Source organism: Setaria italica, chromosome V (genome assembly GCF_000263155.2).
Source record: "Setaria italica strain Yugu1 chromosome V, Setaria_italica_v2.0, whole genome shotgun sequence".
NCBI lineage: Eukaryota > Viridiplantae > Streptophyta > Magnoliopsida > Poales > Poaceae > Setaria > Setaria italica.
Window position 1 is genome coordinate 8230410 of NC_028454.1, and position 14518 is coordinate 8244927.

Below are 14518 nucleotides of genomic sequence, written 5' to 3' on the forward strand. Positions count from 1 at the left end.
CTACACTTTGTAAAATCAAGAAATTTTTACTTATGTTATCCTCATCGTTGTGGCACCAAGCCTCTTAGCTTTGTCGTGCTAGTGCAGATGCATACATACACATATAGGTGCATATGACAGTCACGGCAACATGGGTGAGGAGCCAATAATGTACTACTAAAATTTTTCACTCTCTCTTAAAAACAACTGTCAAATACTCAATTTCCATGTAAGGCCATGTCTAAAGTTTAGCCCCTCTTCTATTAATAGTAGCTATGGTCAGTTTAATTTCCTCTTGACATGCAAAACCACAGTATAAGTTCAAGCAAAACTTGAGATTATGTGGAAGACCCCACAAATCTAAATGTAGACAGATAATTCCCCGGTAGATCTTTTTGTGCTCTCCTGGTCAGAGGTTTAATCTCAACATTGTGATCCTTCGTTTATTTTTATAAGGCATATTTCGACAACTATCCAAGCCATGCTTTGACTCATAATTAATCTAAAACTTTTTAGTTATGTGGCACGAAATTGGTATTATTGGATTCGGATTTAAGACCACTTTCTAGTTATTATGATTTTTTTTAACTAATAGTGTTTGTTTGGCAAAGCTCTTCTTGCAAGTGATTCTTTGAGAGAAGTGATTCTCTACAGCTCTCTAATCTATAGGTTTAATTTTACAGAGGAAGTGATCATGTGCAAGAAGTGAATCAGAAGAAGCTAATTTTTTAGCTCTTAAACCCTTTCATTTCAGAGAATCACTTTAAAAATTTATCATAGAATTACTTCTTTATAAAATATCATTTAGCAGAGCTCCTCTTGCAACCAGCCTGGAATCTACTATAGGAGCCCTACCAAACATATCGTTAATAGAACATTATAGAAAGAATTTGTAGCAAAAAATCATTTTTGCTCGGTCAAAACTATGGCCTATAAAAACAATGAGGCGGGCAAGGGGGTAATACCAGCTTTAATTTGCAGAAATTTTCTTTAATAAATTGAATAGACTGGATAGAGATCGATATAAATCATATTGATTAATGCCTTGCTTATCAGCTCAACGTCCAGGGTTGTCCAATATCTCAGCAAAGACAAAATGAGGGCAAAACGACAAGGTCCACTACTCACATCTGAAAATGGACATCTAATTGTAAGTATCAATATATTATAGCAGGAGGTGTGTTTTATGCATTTATGCAGGAGCTAGCACGCTTTGGCATTTCAAGTTTCTTTTTTTATATAAGAAAAAACAAGGGCACACATGCACACAAAGAGTGAGCACATTGTATTATATCATGATTCACAAAATCTCAATTCTTACATGGGGTTTTATGGCTAGCAGGTTGGTATTACGATTATAGGCAATAAAATCTGCAATTAATTTTATTCCCCTAGTAGTTATAATTCCATGGTTTCGATCTTGCCATCAGGCTCCGGTCAGAATTACTAGAATCTGCCGTCTGGGGAACCACAAACCAGCTGTCATGATAGCTTCAGTTGACCAGCAGTAGGTTGCAGAATCGGGAGTGTTCTGGTCCAAAAAGCTCGTCAAAATTGGCAGAGAGAGGCCGGGCACCTGTTCATCATTACATTGCTGAGACACACAGACACCAGCTAGTGTATCACTTGCTAGTATAAAATTAGTCACTCAATCGATGTATTCAACGTTAGCTTTCTTGCTTTAATCGTATTAAATCCTGTAAAGCGAAAAATCGAAGCATATGTTCATCATCGTCGAGTGAATCGATCGACAAACAGTAGCATTTCACATTCATATCACTCCTTGCAAGTGTGATGCCACTTGCATCCACTATATATCCTGTAGGCCAACTTGCACAAAGAGCACGACATGGCTGGGTAGCTAGGTTCATCGCACTGATCGATCAAGTACATTGAATATTTCAATCCTGTTAAGCTGGGCAACAACTGCTAGCTTCCTGCAGTATTTGTACGGAGTATTTGCTATCTCTAGCTCTGTACGAGTCGCATCAACTTTAAACTCCTTGTCTGGAAACATTAAGATTAATACATGGTCCAGATTATGATATTTCCTCTCTACTAATACGCACTTCGAGGGAGAACACATACAGCCATCTGCTTGTCATCTTTCAAACAAAGCAGCTTGCTTGCGACAATAGTTTACTGTGCATGCACATGTTGCACATTTGGAAATAATCCATCTCTTTTTTTTTTTGGTTTGCATTATTGCGGCATATCATATAGTTGTCCAAGCAGGGAAGCACCTACCGATTGATACTCCATGCATGTTGAAAAGTCCAAGGATCTAGAAGACGCGTGGCGACCATCTCAGAAACATTCCTCAGGTGACCTAGGCCCCAGCTGACGAACAAGCATAGATTCCGACGACCAAATGTGCTTTATATATACCAGCATGGAATTAAACACAATGTAGAATCAAACCAATACGTATATATACGCGTACATGTCCAAATAAACACTATATATCGGTCTGCGTGTATCTATAAATATGCAGCTAGCTTGCTGTTGTCGATCGTGTACTGACAAAATTATTAATGACGAACTGATCGTCAGCTAAGTGCCTGCGCCTGAACTGCAAGCCCATGCATCATGCATGTGTGTGCAGTCAGTGTCAGTGCATCTGGACATGCACTCTCGCTTGCTCGCCATCCATGGCCGGCCATGGCCGTCTGCAAGTGCGTACGGCTGGAGCTTTTTTTCCACACACACACTTGAAGTCACCTCACCTCCGAGCAAACGACAACGCTGCAAATGTAGGGCAACGCATGTGTCCTTTCGCTTCTTGTTTTTTGGTATCGCCAGTGCCAGCAATGGCAACTAGCTCACCAAGGGACGGAGGAAGATGGCGAGACTTTTCCTTCACCGTCGTCGCTGCGTCTGTGTTGTTGTTGCGTTCTTCTTTCTTCTTCGTCGTCGTCGTCGTCCTGCCCCTGTTTGCAAGTTGATCGAGAGCACGCGAGCGAATGGCGCCGTCCACGCGTTCTTCTGTTCATTCAGCCACCATCACATTCCTGGTGCAGTCAATGGTCAATGTTCATAGCTAGGAATGGCATGTGCCTACCATTGCTACCAAAATGCTTGCAATTTTTTTTTTCAATTACAAGATCACAGCGCACAGGCACATCCATCACTACACAAGATCACCACAATTTAACCACTCTCGTGAGTAAATTGTGGCACTAAGATTTGGGACCTTAGTGATCATCAGTAGAGCCGTACCCTCACGTCTCCACCACTATGTTTCTCCTAAGAAAATGCCAAAAGGTTAGTCCGTTCAAGCTTTATGTGCTTTCAGTTCGCTATTTCTGGTCTTAATTAGCTTTTACGTAACAATTGCATTATAAAAGTGTAGCTTCTAGAAAAGGGGATAAATCAACTAACTCTTATATGCTCACAAAACTGTGATCAAGCATGGATGATGTGTGCAGATGCCCCCATAAACTGTAATAAACTGTTATATGCTCGATCAACATCTGACTCGTCAAAGACGGCTACCATGAACACGAGGCGGGATGAACATTAGATCATTTTGTAGATAATTATATGTATATGAACTCAGAAAACAAGTATTTTTCCCAATGTTGGTATGTGTTTGTTAATTTCAATATTTAGGTTGTACCTAACTTAGACCAATCTAGATTAAAATTAATTCTATAGATTATTAGTTGATCAAGCTGTTGGAAATCGAACTCGAAAACTATTTAGCACTACTGCTACGAGCTGACATTCTCTTATTTGTACCGCCAAACTCAGTTTAGTCTTGAAATTACTATGCCTCTACTTTTCGGTAGTTGCTAGCTCGTTCCGTTTGAAATTAAAAAGGCTTATTTTGTCGTTAGGAAAAACTTGTGACCAACAGTTACTCTACATCAATTTCATGGCATAAGGTTGATGTCATTAATTAATCAGGTTTGTATTCAAAAATATTTCCTTACGAGCATAGTTTTTATCACAGAAAATTAAGAAAATAATAATAGAGTAATTCTTGGTCAATGTCTTGTCGCAACGAAATAAAATACGCCTTGTAACAAAACATAGCGAGATTGACCCGACAACGGATTTATGGCCCGCTTGAAGCTCCGGCAACAGGGAACACTCAACTAGCACCCCAACTACGACCACACCCCCTACCTTGTCCACAATACCGCGGCCTGACCACGAGGGAATGGATGGATCAACCAATGGAATCCACATCAGAAATTCGAATTTGGACTAGGTAATCTGAAATTCAGAATGCATGCATGGCTAGCTGAATCGAAGAGACAGTCAAAGGCAATGTGGATTGTGGATAACCACACACAATAAGCCAGCCAGCCGGCCGGTGTTGCAACTTGTGCGTGCCTTTCCAAGGGCGAAAAGAGACCCTAGAGCAGCACATAGCTGATTCGGCCCGGCAGGACACCCCCCAGAACACACGGTTTCCGACCGGCGGCCGGAGCTTGTGCCAACAAGTGGCCAAGTGACCGGCCGGCGGCGGCTCAAGTTTCCATTCCGGACAGCCAGCCCTCTTGCTGTTGCTGAGCCTTGCAACTCAGCATGCAACTTGGACTGAGAAGGGCTGCTACTGGGCAGTGGGCACGCCTAGCCTAGCTATCTTGTCCCTAAGCTGCTGCGCACCGCCTTGTTGCATAGAGCTGCATGGTTCAAAGAACGCAGGATGCCACTTGCACATAGTATATGAGTACGCCTTTGTTTCTTTATCTTGATCCCAAGTGTGCAAAGTTTTACTAGGTTCATCGGATCCGGCTCGTGGCTGGACCTGATCCACGTCAGGGTGCGTACATGTATGTCATTTCTGTCGTCGATGGCGTACGCAATGGGATCGATCGACGACCGGTCGCTCCTCCTGCGTCTCATTCCTTACTACATGTACTGAGTAGTTATATATGTGTCAAAAAAAATTTACAAAAAATTACTTGTGCCTGCATGCATGCAGGCATGAGTGTCAGAGAGGAAAACTCTGCTGTTCATGCATTGGTTGGTCAGGAAGCTCCATGCATGCATATGCAGATGGATCATGGATGTGGTAGTGGTCCAGTGCACGGTCGTGGTGTCTCGCCAGGCACCAGAGAGAGAGGAGAGGACAGTGGGTTGTAAGATTTCCGTTTTGGAAGTGACTTCTCTTGGGCTTGTCTTTGTCTTGCGCACATGTACCTCGTGCATTTGTTTTTGTCTATTTGAATATATATGTATGCATATATGTAAATGTACATTTCTCGGTGATGCGTGCGTGAGAGCGATCACAGGAGACCGACGGGCAGTACTACGTACGTAGTAGTTGCTTGGAGCCTTGGTGGAAAACACTATCATGCACACGTCGTCGTTGGTGAGCTTCATCGACCTCTGCGATTTGTTTATCGTACACCAATCTGGAGCGTGCCATTGGCTGGCGGCTGAGCCTATTTTTGGCACGTTGTGGAAGAATTTGCACGATGGAGAAAAGAATAAGAGTACGTGGAAAGTCCGGATGTTTTCCACGATACAAGACTTGGCACTTGTTTGTTAGTAGGTTTAAGACCTAGCTAGCTACTTAATTAGTTTCTGCCCAAGATGAAGTCTGGAAAGATGCATGACCACCAACTGCAATATAATAGATGATCGCCTTTTTAAAAACGAGTCAGGTGACAAGGATGCAATCGCTCTACATCTCCCCCGGCCGGCACCAACTTGGTGATCAAGGTGCATGAATGTACTTGCTGGTGCACACGCTGCCAGTTTCAGTCCGTCTCCTTTCCATTGATTTTTTAAAAGAATTCAAAACGTATAATTACGTGTGAGATATTGAGATGTACTACTAGATTTTGCTGGACCTACGTACGTACGGACACGCAGGTGCACAGTTGGTCAGGCACACAATATGCATGCGTGAAAGCATCGACGACGGTCGACGCCTACCCAGACTGAACCTGCTTTAGGGTGTCATCAGACCAAAGAGGGGGGGAAAAATCAAGACACTGAGCAGGCTAGGCAACGGCCGGCCGGTTCTGTGTGCCGCGTGCGTGCTGCTAGTAGTAGTTGTGTAGTACGCTGTACGCGGCTAGCTAGTGCCGTCAGAGAACGTAACTGGCGTACATGTGAGGTGTGTTACACAGCCTGATCTTTCTCTGTTCACGCCCGTACGTATCGTACTATACCTGGAATCAGTAGTCGTTTTCAGTTTGAGGATGGATCGATATAGATGGCGTCCGTCCGATTACCCGTACCAAAGTTCACATGACGGATCCATCGTTTTCTAGCTGCTCTGCTGCTCCCTGACACCATGTGTGCAAGGCTTTTATTCGTCCTCTGAGCTCTCTGATTCTGGGAGCCGAAGACCAAGCTCAGCTTGCGTCTCTGCGTACAGCGTACAGTCTTACAACTGCATCATCACGGACACCGATGTATCCAGCCAAGTGTCGGCAATACACGCAGGATGCCAACAATTTTTCACCGGATCTCGTTACAGCCACGGCGACTCAGCGTTGCCCGCATGAGCAATGTTTCTTTCTCTTTTTTTTTCTTTTTTTCTTTTTTTTTTTTTTGCGAATCACGCATGTACAATGTTTCAGAAGATAGAAAACCACTCACTCTCGAACCCGCAGCAAAAGATGCATCTTCAGCAAGAAAATCTGTTGGTTTCAAGACACAATTGTGCAGTGGTAGCAAAGATCAGATAGAGACCCAGATAACTCAAAAAGAAACACTGATGAAGTTCCTGTGAATAGAAGTATCACTTTTCAAGCCATGGCAAATAAGTGAACTCATTTGAAGGTCCTTTTAGCCTGTGCTAGTGTGCTGTGTGCCTGTGACAAGTTTAGGAAAAGGCAACAGCGCCAAAGCATTCTAACGATATGAGAAAGGAAGCATGGTTTGGCCTTTGGCGTCATTAATTGGTGTATTCAGGGAGCGAGGGAGTCAGCAAGCAAGTTTAGGCTGTTTGTGCACGCGCTACATACATGATCACGAGCAACTATGCATCCAGCCAGTGCTGACAGTAACGCATGAAACAACAATTTGTCACCAGATTTCATTACAACCACAGCAACTCGCATAATTGTGTAGCATCATGGGGGCATACAATGTTTCAGAACACAGCACTTCTCTAAACGTTACATGTACTATGCTCAAAACAAGCCTAATGATTCCAGATTCCAGTTGCAGAACTTTGGTACACCAACCCAGTCTTCCTGGATGTAAACATTTTAAAATGAAGAAATAGAACACCCATATTCCTCTCAGAAAAAAAGAAAAAAAGAAAGGAACTATGGTAGCAATCAGATCAGGTAAAAAGATTCAAGACCATTCAAAACTGCTGAAGTTTGGGTAGTAAAAAATATACAATCATGCGAGCCATGCCTGGGATGTGCAGATTCAAGCTGTGCTAGATGCCTCAAATAAAACGCCAGAGAATTTTTTAAAAAAACTCGCCTTTAGTTTATACCTCTAATAAAATGGCCCAGTAGGTAAAATCAAACTAGCACAAGAGAAACTCGAGGAAAATAAGAAAACATCTATACATTACAGGCTGCACCACAAGGACTCCACGTTAAGAATTATTATTCCTTAATACACCTGTGGAAATATTCCAAGTATGTGTAAAATTGAAATAAGTTGACAACAGAGGCACATCCATAGCCCAACACAAGATAAAGCCACGGCCATGATCAACCTTTGTTGGGCTACCGAATGTACAATCCTGTGAATCGAACTTGCATCCAGAACAATCAAAGTCATAAACAATATACATTTCTGTGGTGCAGCTGTGCATGGGTGAGTGTCCGCACACGATGTATCAGCCCTCCTCGCCAAACTCCTTGGTGAACCTCTCGTGCACCTCCAGGTCCTTCTTGCTAACCGTTGGCCTCTGCCTGGAGAGGACCTTCTCAAAGTCCGTCCTGGAGATTGGTGGTGGAAGAATCTACGTCCGAAACACAGCAACTTAAACCCAATAAAACTGGGAGGGCCTATCTATTCTCTAACACGACAATGGAAGAATCGGCAGCTTTTATTACCTTTGCAGCAAGGCCTTTGGATGCAAGCTCCTGCATGGTGGTCTGGACGGCACCCGGTTGCTTTGGTCCACAGGGCATCCACATGTCACCGTCAGCCTTAAAGAAGAACATGGCATCCTGTGTTTTGCGCACAGGTTCAAATAACACGTCCTTCACCTGTTGATGAAATGCAAGCATAAGATTCCATCGCATGATACAGTATTGACGGATGTGAGATAGATACTTACACAAACAGCAATATCTGAACCAGAAAATCCGTCTGTTCGACGGGCCAAGCCCTCGAAATCACTTTCTGTTAAGCTGTGGGGTGTGTCCCCGAGATGGACCTGTATGAATTGAAGGTTCCAAATGTTAGCCAAGGATAGTCATCGCCCCTATAACAGGACAAATTTAGTTACATGGCATTGGACAACTGTCTGTTAACCTTGAACATATGCTGCCTTGCTTTCATGTCAGGTAGCGGAATGTAGATACGCTTGTCAAATCTTCGCCGCACAGCCTGAAGCAATGAATGTGTGTTAAAGAACCAAACAGTGCCTTACAAGATACTGGTTTTTTCCCCCTTTTCTGATGTATAAAGCTGTAAATAGCCAAATTTGTATTTGCTACGTTTTTCGGTTACCTGGTCCAGAGCATATGGCGTATTCGTAGCAGCAAGAACAAGAACTTTATCATCATTATGGCCAACACCCTGGAATTTAATAGACACAAGTCAGTTTGACATTAAAATGGCATACCATCAAGTTCAGAGATTAAGAAAACAATCCCCTAAAGAAACAGAGAGGCAGCATGTTAAATGATTTTAGTTCTACTTTTTTGTTACATTTAAAAATCTATAGTCTACATTAGAAGGCTACCAAATGCACTGCATATGGTGGTCAGATAGTGTATTAATAACAGAACAATATTTAGAGTTTCATTAAGACGTCGTAAACACTCATTGGATACACTATCATATATTTTATTGAAAAATGACAATGTGGCAATGACATCTACAAGTGCTAGAATCCAATTTAAAGACACAGTATGTGAGTATACAGCATTCAATCAAGCAAAATAATGTGCGTTTGAATCTGGGAGACAGAAAAGGTAGCTTATATTCATTTCGAAGTGTGATTTTGGGTCCAGCTGACAGTATCAAAATCATTTGCACCCCCCTACTTCGCACATACTACTCAGTGTTTAGGACCAGTTATCCCCCACTGTTAAAACTTGAAAGGTGGTAGCTGACTAGCAAAATCTTGACCCAATAAGCTTTTGGTAAGAAATCTCGAGAACCAACAACTTGGCCCAAAAAAAGAGAAACTTTCTTCTTTTCCTTTAATTTTTCCATGTAACAGTGAAGGTAAACTGCAATATCAATATATCATTGCTCACTCATAACTCTAGAAAATGGCAATAAATGCAGTGGCAGATCTTGATCCCAAATTGAGGGGGGCCGAACACACAATGGAGGGTGAATAACAAGGAAGAGGGGGCAGTTTCAGGCAATTAGACCTAATATCTAAGGGGGCATGTCCCCTATTGGCCATCACTGAGCTCCGCCCCTGAGTAAATGCCTCGTAATAACAATTTATATACAGCTCCCACAGACTTGGCCGATTGCTTGCAAAACATTCTCTTTTTTCCTCCTTTCATTTAAATATTACAGCATTTCTATAGTCAAACCAGTTTGCAATATTAAGAACTCACCTGCATTTGCACAAGAAGTTCAGTCTTGATTCTCCTAGAAGCTTCGCTTTCATTGCCTTCTCCACGTTGACCGCATAAAGAATCAATTTCATCGATGAAAATAATTGAAGGGGCATTCTCACGAGCCATTTGGAAAAGGTTCGCAACTAATTTCTCACTTTCACCCATCCACTTTGAAACCAGATCTGATGAAGATATACTGCAAGTAGAGCAACAAAGTGTGAAATATCATAATGATGAAAAACAAATTATAGTAAGAAATCAGTATTGCTAACATCCATAGATCAATCAAGTACAAGAAACAAAAATGCAAGTTCGGTCAGACTTATTAACATCGTATTTGTAACATGCAAACAAACATTACACTTCCTTTTTAATAAATTTGAATGTGTTACTAATATACTGCCTTTTTTTTACAAATATAGGGCATATAGGCTTTTTCTCCAATCTTCAATCAAATATAAATATTTATCTCTTTTGCCCATTTGTCCTCCCTTTCTTCTCAAGGTGTATTAATAACCATTCATAATAACAATCTACCATTATCCAAGGTCTTAACACCAGGGATATATAGTCTTTTACCTCCATCAAAATACCTGTGTTACATCAAAATACATCTTATACAAAAAATGGAGGGAGCAAAAACATTTTTCAGTCCAGTACCAGTAACAAACTAATGTGTGTCTCTGGTTACGGTAAATACTACAAATGTTGTTCCTTGTACAAGGAACATATCTCCAACTACACAATAGGAAGATGATAACTACGGGTTTCTGTACATTCCATATCACTAATAAAGTGATAATAAAAAAGCATTATATTTAAAAGATGTGGGGCATGCCTTCAATGTTCAAGCATCATGGTGCATGACATATTGGTCACCGATGATCACATGCCATATTTTGGCTACAATGTTCAAGATTGAGCTACAGTACCTATATGTCACCAAGAAAGATAGCCAGCAGGTATAGACCAAGATAATTTAACAGTATGGGTTTATTCAGATAACCCATGCTACAAATGGTATTATTAAAGTACCCAAAAAGGATACATAAGCATGAAAGCAGGACATCAATACAACCAATTCTACCGTAAGACAAGCACTAGCAGTATATCAAAGAAACCACAAGTGGATAGTATAGAGCTGTAACTCATTTATTCCCTTTCAAACGATCATATGTCATTGCACCTGTCAAATTGTAGACCTTTGAGCATACCATAAAATGAATATTCTACACATCAAGCATATGCACGAAAAGTGAAAGCTCTCTTGAACTTCGGGATGCTGATGAAGGTACTCAATCTACATATGAAAGTTAAACTCAAACCAAATACATGAGCTGCTATCATAGGGCACACCTTTCAAGAGACAACTTTCCTAGTTTTGCAAAAGTTATTTGTTTTTGAGCTAGAAGCTCTCTTGCCTGCATCAAGCATCAACATGCAATTTTCAGGAATAAGGCATCTGCCTTGAAACAATCTCATATATACACGGTGTTAATTTAACAACTGGGCAACAATTGTCTCATAACAGAGCTGATGCCATAATGTAGTAGAGATTTATGAGTCAAATTATTTAATAATCATCACTATCTAAAAATGTCATGTGCGCAAGAGTATAACAAATGAGAATTTGAGCCAAGAAAAAATCATCACAATAAATTGTAAGGCGTGATATAGTTCTTCAAATTGGTTGCAGGTGATAAACTACTTCAACGATACATGCTGGCAACCTTTTAGACACCCCAAAATAAAAGATGCAGAATTGCATATTCTATTTTCTTTATTCCTTTATTATTAGGTTGGAGCTGCATGATCTTGTTCACATATTAAGCACTTTATATTTTTGACAGTTTTATCGATATGGTGACAAAATCTTATGTTGTACCATTATCCTCCATGATGGAGCTAACAGACAAGAAGGATTGTGTCATCACCACAAAAGATGTAAAACCAAAGACATTACAATGCAAACCACAAGCTTATACGGTCTATATAGTATTGCATTGTGAAACTATAGCAAGTTGCAATAAAAGGCTCTGTACCCAACTTCTTTCAGGTAAAATAAAATAATTAGCAATCTTTTTCTTTGTGAATGCCTATACAAATTAAAAGTTTGTATAGTTCATGCGAAACATCGCACTCTTCTCAAACAAAATAAATATCGATTCTCTATCCCCTACAAGCTAAGAAAAAACACTTATATGCTGATGACTATAGGTACTCAAGAAATAGGTAAAGAATGCCTAAATTATTAATTTAGGCACAGACACTCTACTAGGGATGCAAACAGTAGTGCTGAGCTATAAGGTAAAAGTCAGTTGGAGTTCAAGAGGGGTCAAAATTCCGTTGTCACTGACACACTATGTAGGTGAAACATGTAAGATAAAGATAGAAAATAGTTGAAGGAAGCATAGCAAGAGATGCACCAAAAGTCTCCAATGGTTTGAAAATTTCAACTCGGAAAATATGAAAATAGCATGCCTCACAAAGAACAAAATAAAGGGAACCAGCAGGCAATTATGAATTATCTACCTGAAAAACGTTGAATCAGCTTCCGTTGCGACAGCTTTTGCCAAATAAGACTTTCCTGTTCCAGGGGGGCCATACAAAAGAAAAGCCCTCCAAGGCCTCCGCTTGCCTACAGAATAGCATTCTGCATTAGTATATACTAGTTGACAACACAGATGTCTATACTACCTATGAGTTCATACTTCATGCATACGATATTTTTTCATCGTCGTGTATCATAAAAAACAAGGACACACCAGTTAACAGTAATTGAGAGAACAGATACCGAGAAAATGCAAAGAAAGAAGCATGAACAAAGGCAAATGACACATAAGCAAACAAACAGTTCACAATTGAAACTAAATTTATCAGAACATGCATTTCTAGAATCGAGTAGTCTGAACAATTATGAATCAGAACTCTGCTGCAAAAATAGTAGGATAATCGTAGGAATGCATATTGTCCAAATAACATATTTCATCCCTCTTGAATTGAAAACCATCTTTCAATGCACACTTTTAATATCAAAAGGGTTGTGGTTTTACTCCTAACTGATTGTGGTGTAGACGATTGAGGAAGATTGAGCAACCAAAAAATTAATGATGGAATTTGTCAAACTTTGCTACAGAGACATAGCCTCTAGAAGTGGTCTCTGAAAAATGTTTGACAGCCTAAATCATCATCTAAAAATGAAAACCATAAACTGTAGAACCCTTATCAATCGACATCCAATAATCTATATTGAGTTATCGACGCCAGCTAACGATATTAACTACCTAACAATGCATAATTGGATCAACCCTAGATCACCCAATCCATTTTAATCAGGATAAAGATCTGAAAAGCCTATGCGGCACCATAGTGATTGACACCTCCAAATTTTTATCAGGATCAAAGATAAAGATAACGCTTTTAGGTGCAGCCGCTCACCTGTGAAGAACTGCGGGAACTTGACAGGCAATATGACGGCCTCCTGCAGCGCCTGCTTGGCGCTCTCGAGGCCGGCGACGTCGTTCCACTTGACGTTGGGCTTCTCGGTGATGATGGCGGAGTTGAGCCCCGCCCTCAGCTTGGACTGCTCGGAGTCGTCCCCGCCGTTGCCGCCGTCCCCGTCCTTGCCCTTGGTTTTGGGGCGCGTGGCGACGGCCGCATCGCTGCCGTTGGCCCCGGGTCCCGCGCCGCCCTCATCAAGGACGGCCCGGATCTCCTCGGCGCGGCGGAGGTACTCGGTGAACTTGGCGGTGATTGCCTCCCTGATCTTGGGGTTCTTCTCGTACTTGAGGTGGGTCTTGAAGTACTCGAGCGCGTTCATGTAGAGCGGGAACGCCTTGACGTAGTTGCCGGCATTGTCCTCCTGGACCGCCTGCTTGACGTACTCGATCGCCTGCTCCTTGAAGTTGCTATACATCGGGGGAGGGCCAAAAGGCGCCGCCTTGCGGCGGGCACCCGCGGATCGGAGGGGGGATCGGCCGGATAAGGCACCGCGGCGGCGGATTCGGGAGGGAAGGGGAGGGGCGGCGGGCGGTTGCTTGGTGCTGGGGTTTGACGCGGTGAGGGGAAGACGGGATGCGGAGGGAGGAGGAAAGGGGAACGAAGACGAGACGAGTTGGGCAAAGGAAAAGAAGGGAGAAGCGTGTTTTGGCTGCGATTTTTGTTTTATTTTATTTTTTCTAGCTCATTGTGGAGGAAAAAGAAAGCTGCTGATATTTTGCACATAGGTCCCTTCATTATTCGGCTTTATGAGATGACTCCTTTCTAGGTTGTAACTTCTGTTAGTGCCAACAATTTATTTATTTCTTAAAATAAATGGATATTCGGTTTGATGCAAAAAATAAATGGATATTTGGTTTGATGCAAAAAATAAATGGATATTCAGTTTAACTAAACTCAAATAAATGGATATAGCAGCATCTTAAGAAAAAGGAACAGGTGCATCCTAATAATTTTTTTTAAAAAAATAGTCATTGCAACCTTACGTTTATCAGTTTTTAAAATAGTTTTACGGTATCATCATTGATTAGTATGGGTAGTGTGGCAAAAGTTGTCGCTTGTATAAGACGGGTTACCATAAAAATGACCATATGCAATTATACTAACGCCCCCAAATATTCTCCTTGTGTATTTCTAAGCGATCATAGCCCAAGATTTTAAGTTCATAACTTTATAAAATCACACATTGAAAATGAAGATAGCAATCCAGCTCCAATCCTAGGTGAATAACAGTACAAAGAAAGCTAAAGATAGTACGAGTGTGGCCATCCATGGGAGTTCTTGTCCTGTTTTTAAGATGGCTCGTGATGTTTTTTTCTTTTGCGAAAGGGTCAGAAGCCATTTCGTTAAGTTGT

The 14518-nt window shown here is 41.4% G+C and overlaps 1 protein-coding gene across 1 annotated transcript; it reads right to left on the reverse strand.

Moving 5' to 3' along the window:
* Positions 1 to 7433: 7433 nt before the first annotated feature.
* LOC101759619 (protein SUPPRESSOR OF K(+) TRANSPORT GROWTH DEFECT 1) lies at positions 7434 to 13803 on the reverse strand. Its single transcript, XM_004968099.3, has 8 exons — positions 13104 to 13803; positions 12198 to 12303; positions 9663 to 9861; positions 8593 to 8661; positions 8395 to 8469; positions 8198 to 8296; positions 7971 to 8126; positions 7434 to 7876 (listed from the first exon to the last, which is right to left on the reverse strand). Exons 1-8 carry the CDS (start codon positions 13579 to 13581, stop codon positions 7751 to 7753), a joined length of 1308 nt encoding a protein of 435 aa, XP_004968156.1. The 5' UTR covers positions 13582 to 13803; the 3' UTR covers positions 7434 to 7750.
* Positions 13804 to 14518: the final 715 nt, after the last annotated feature.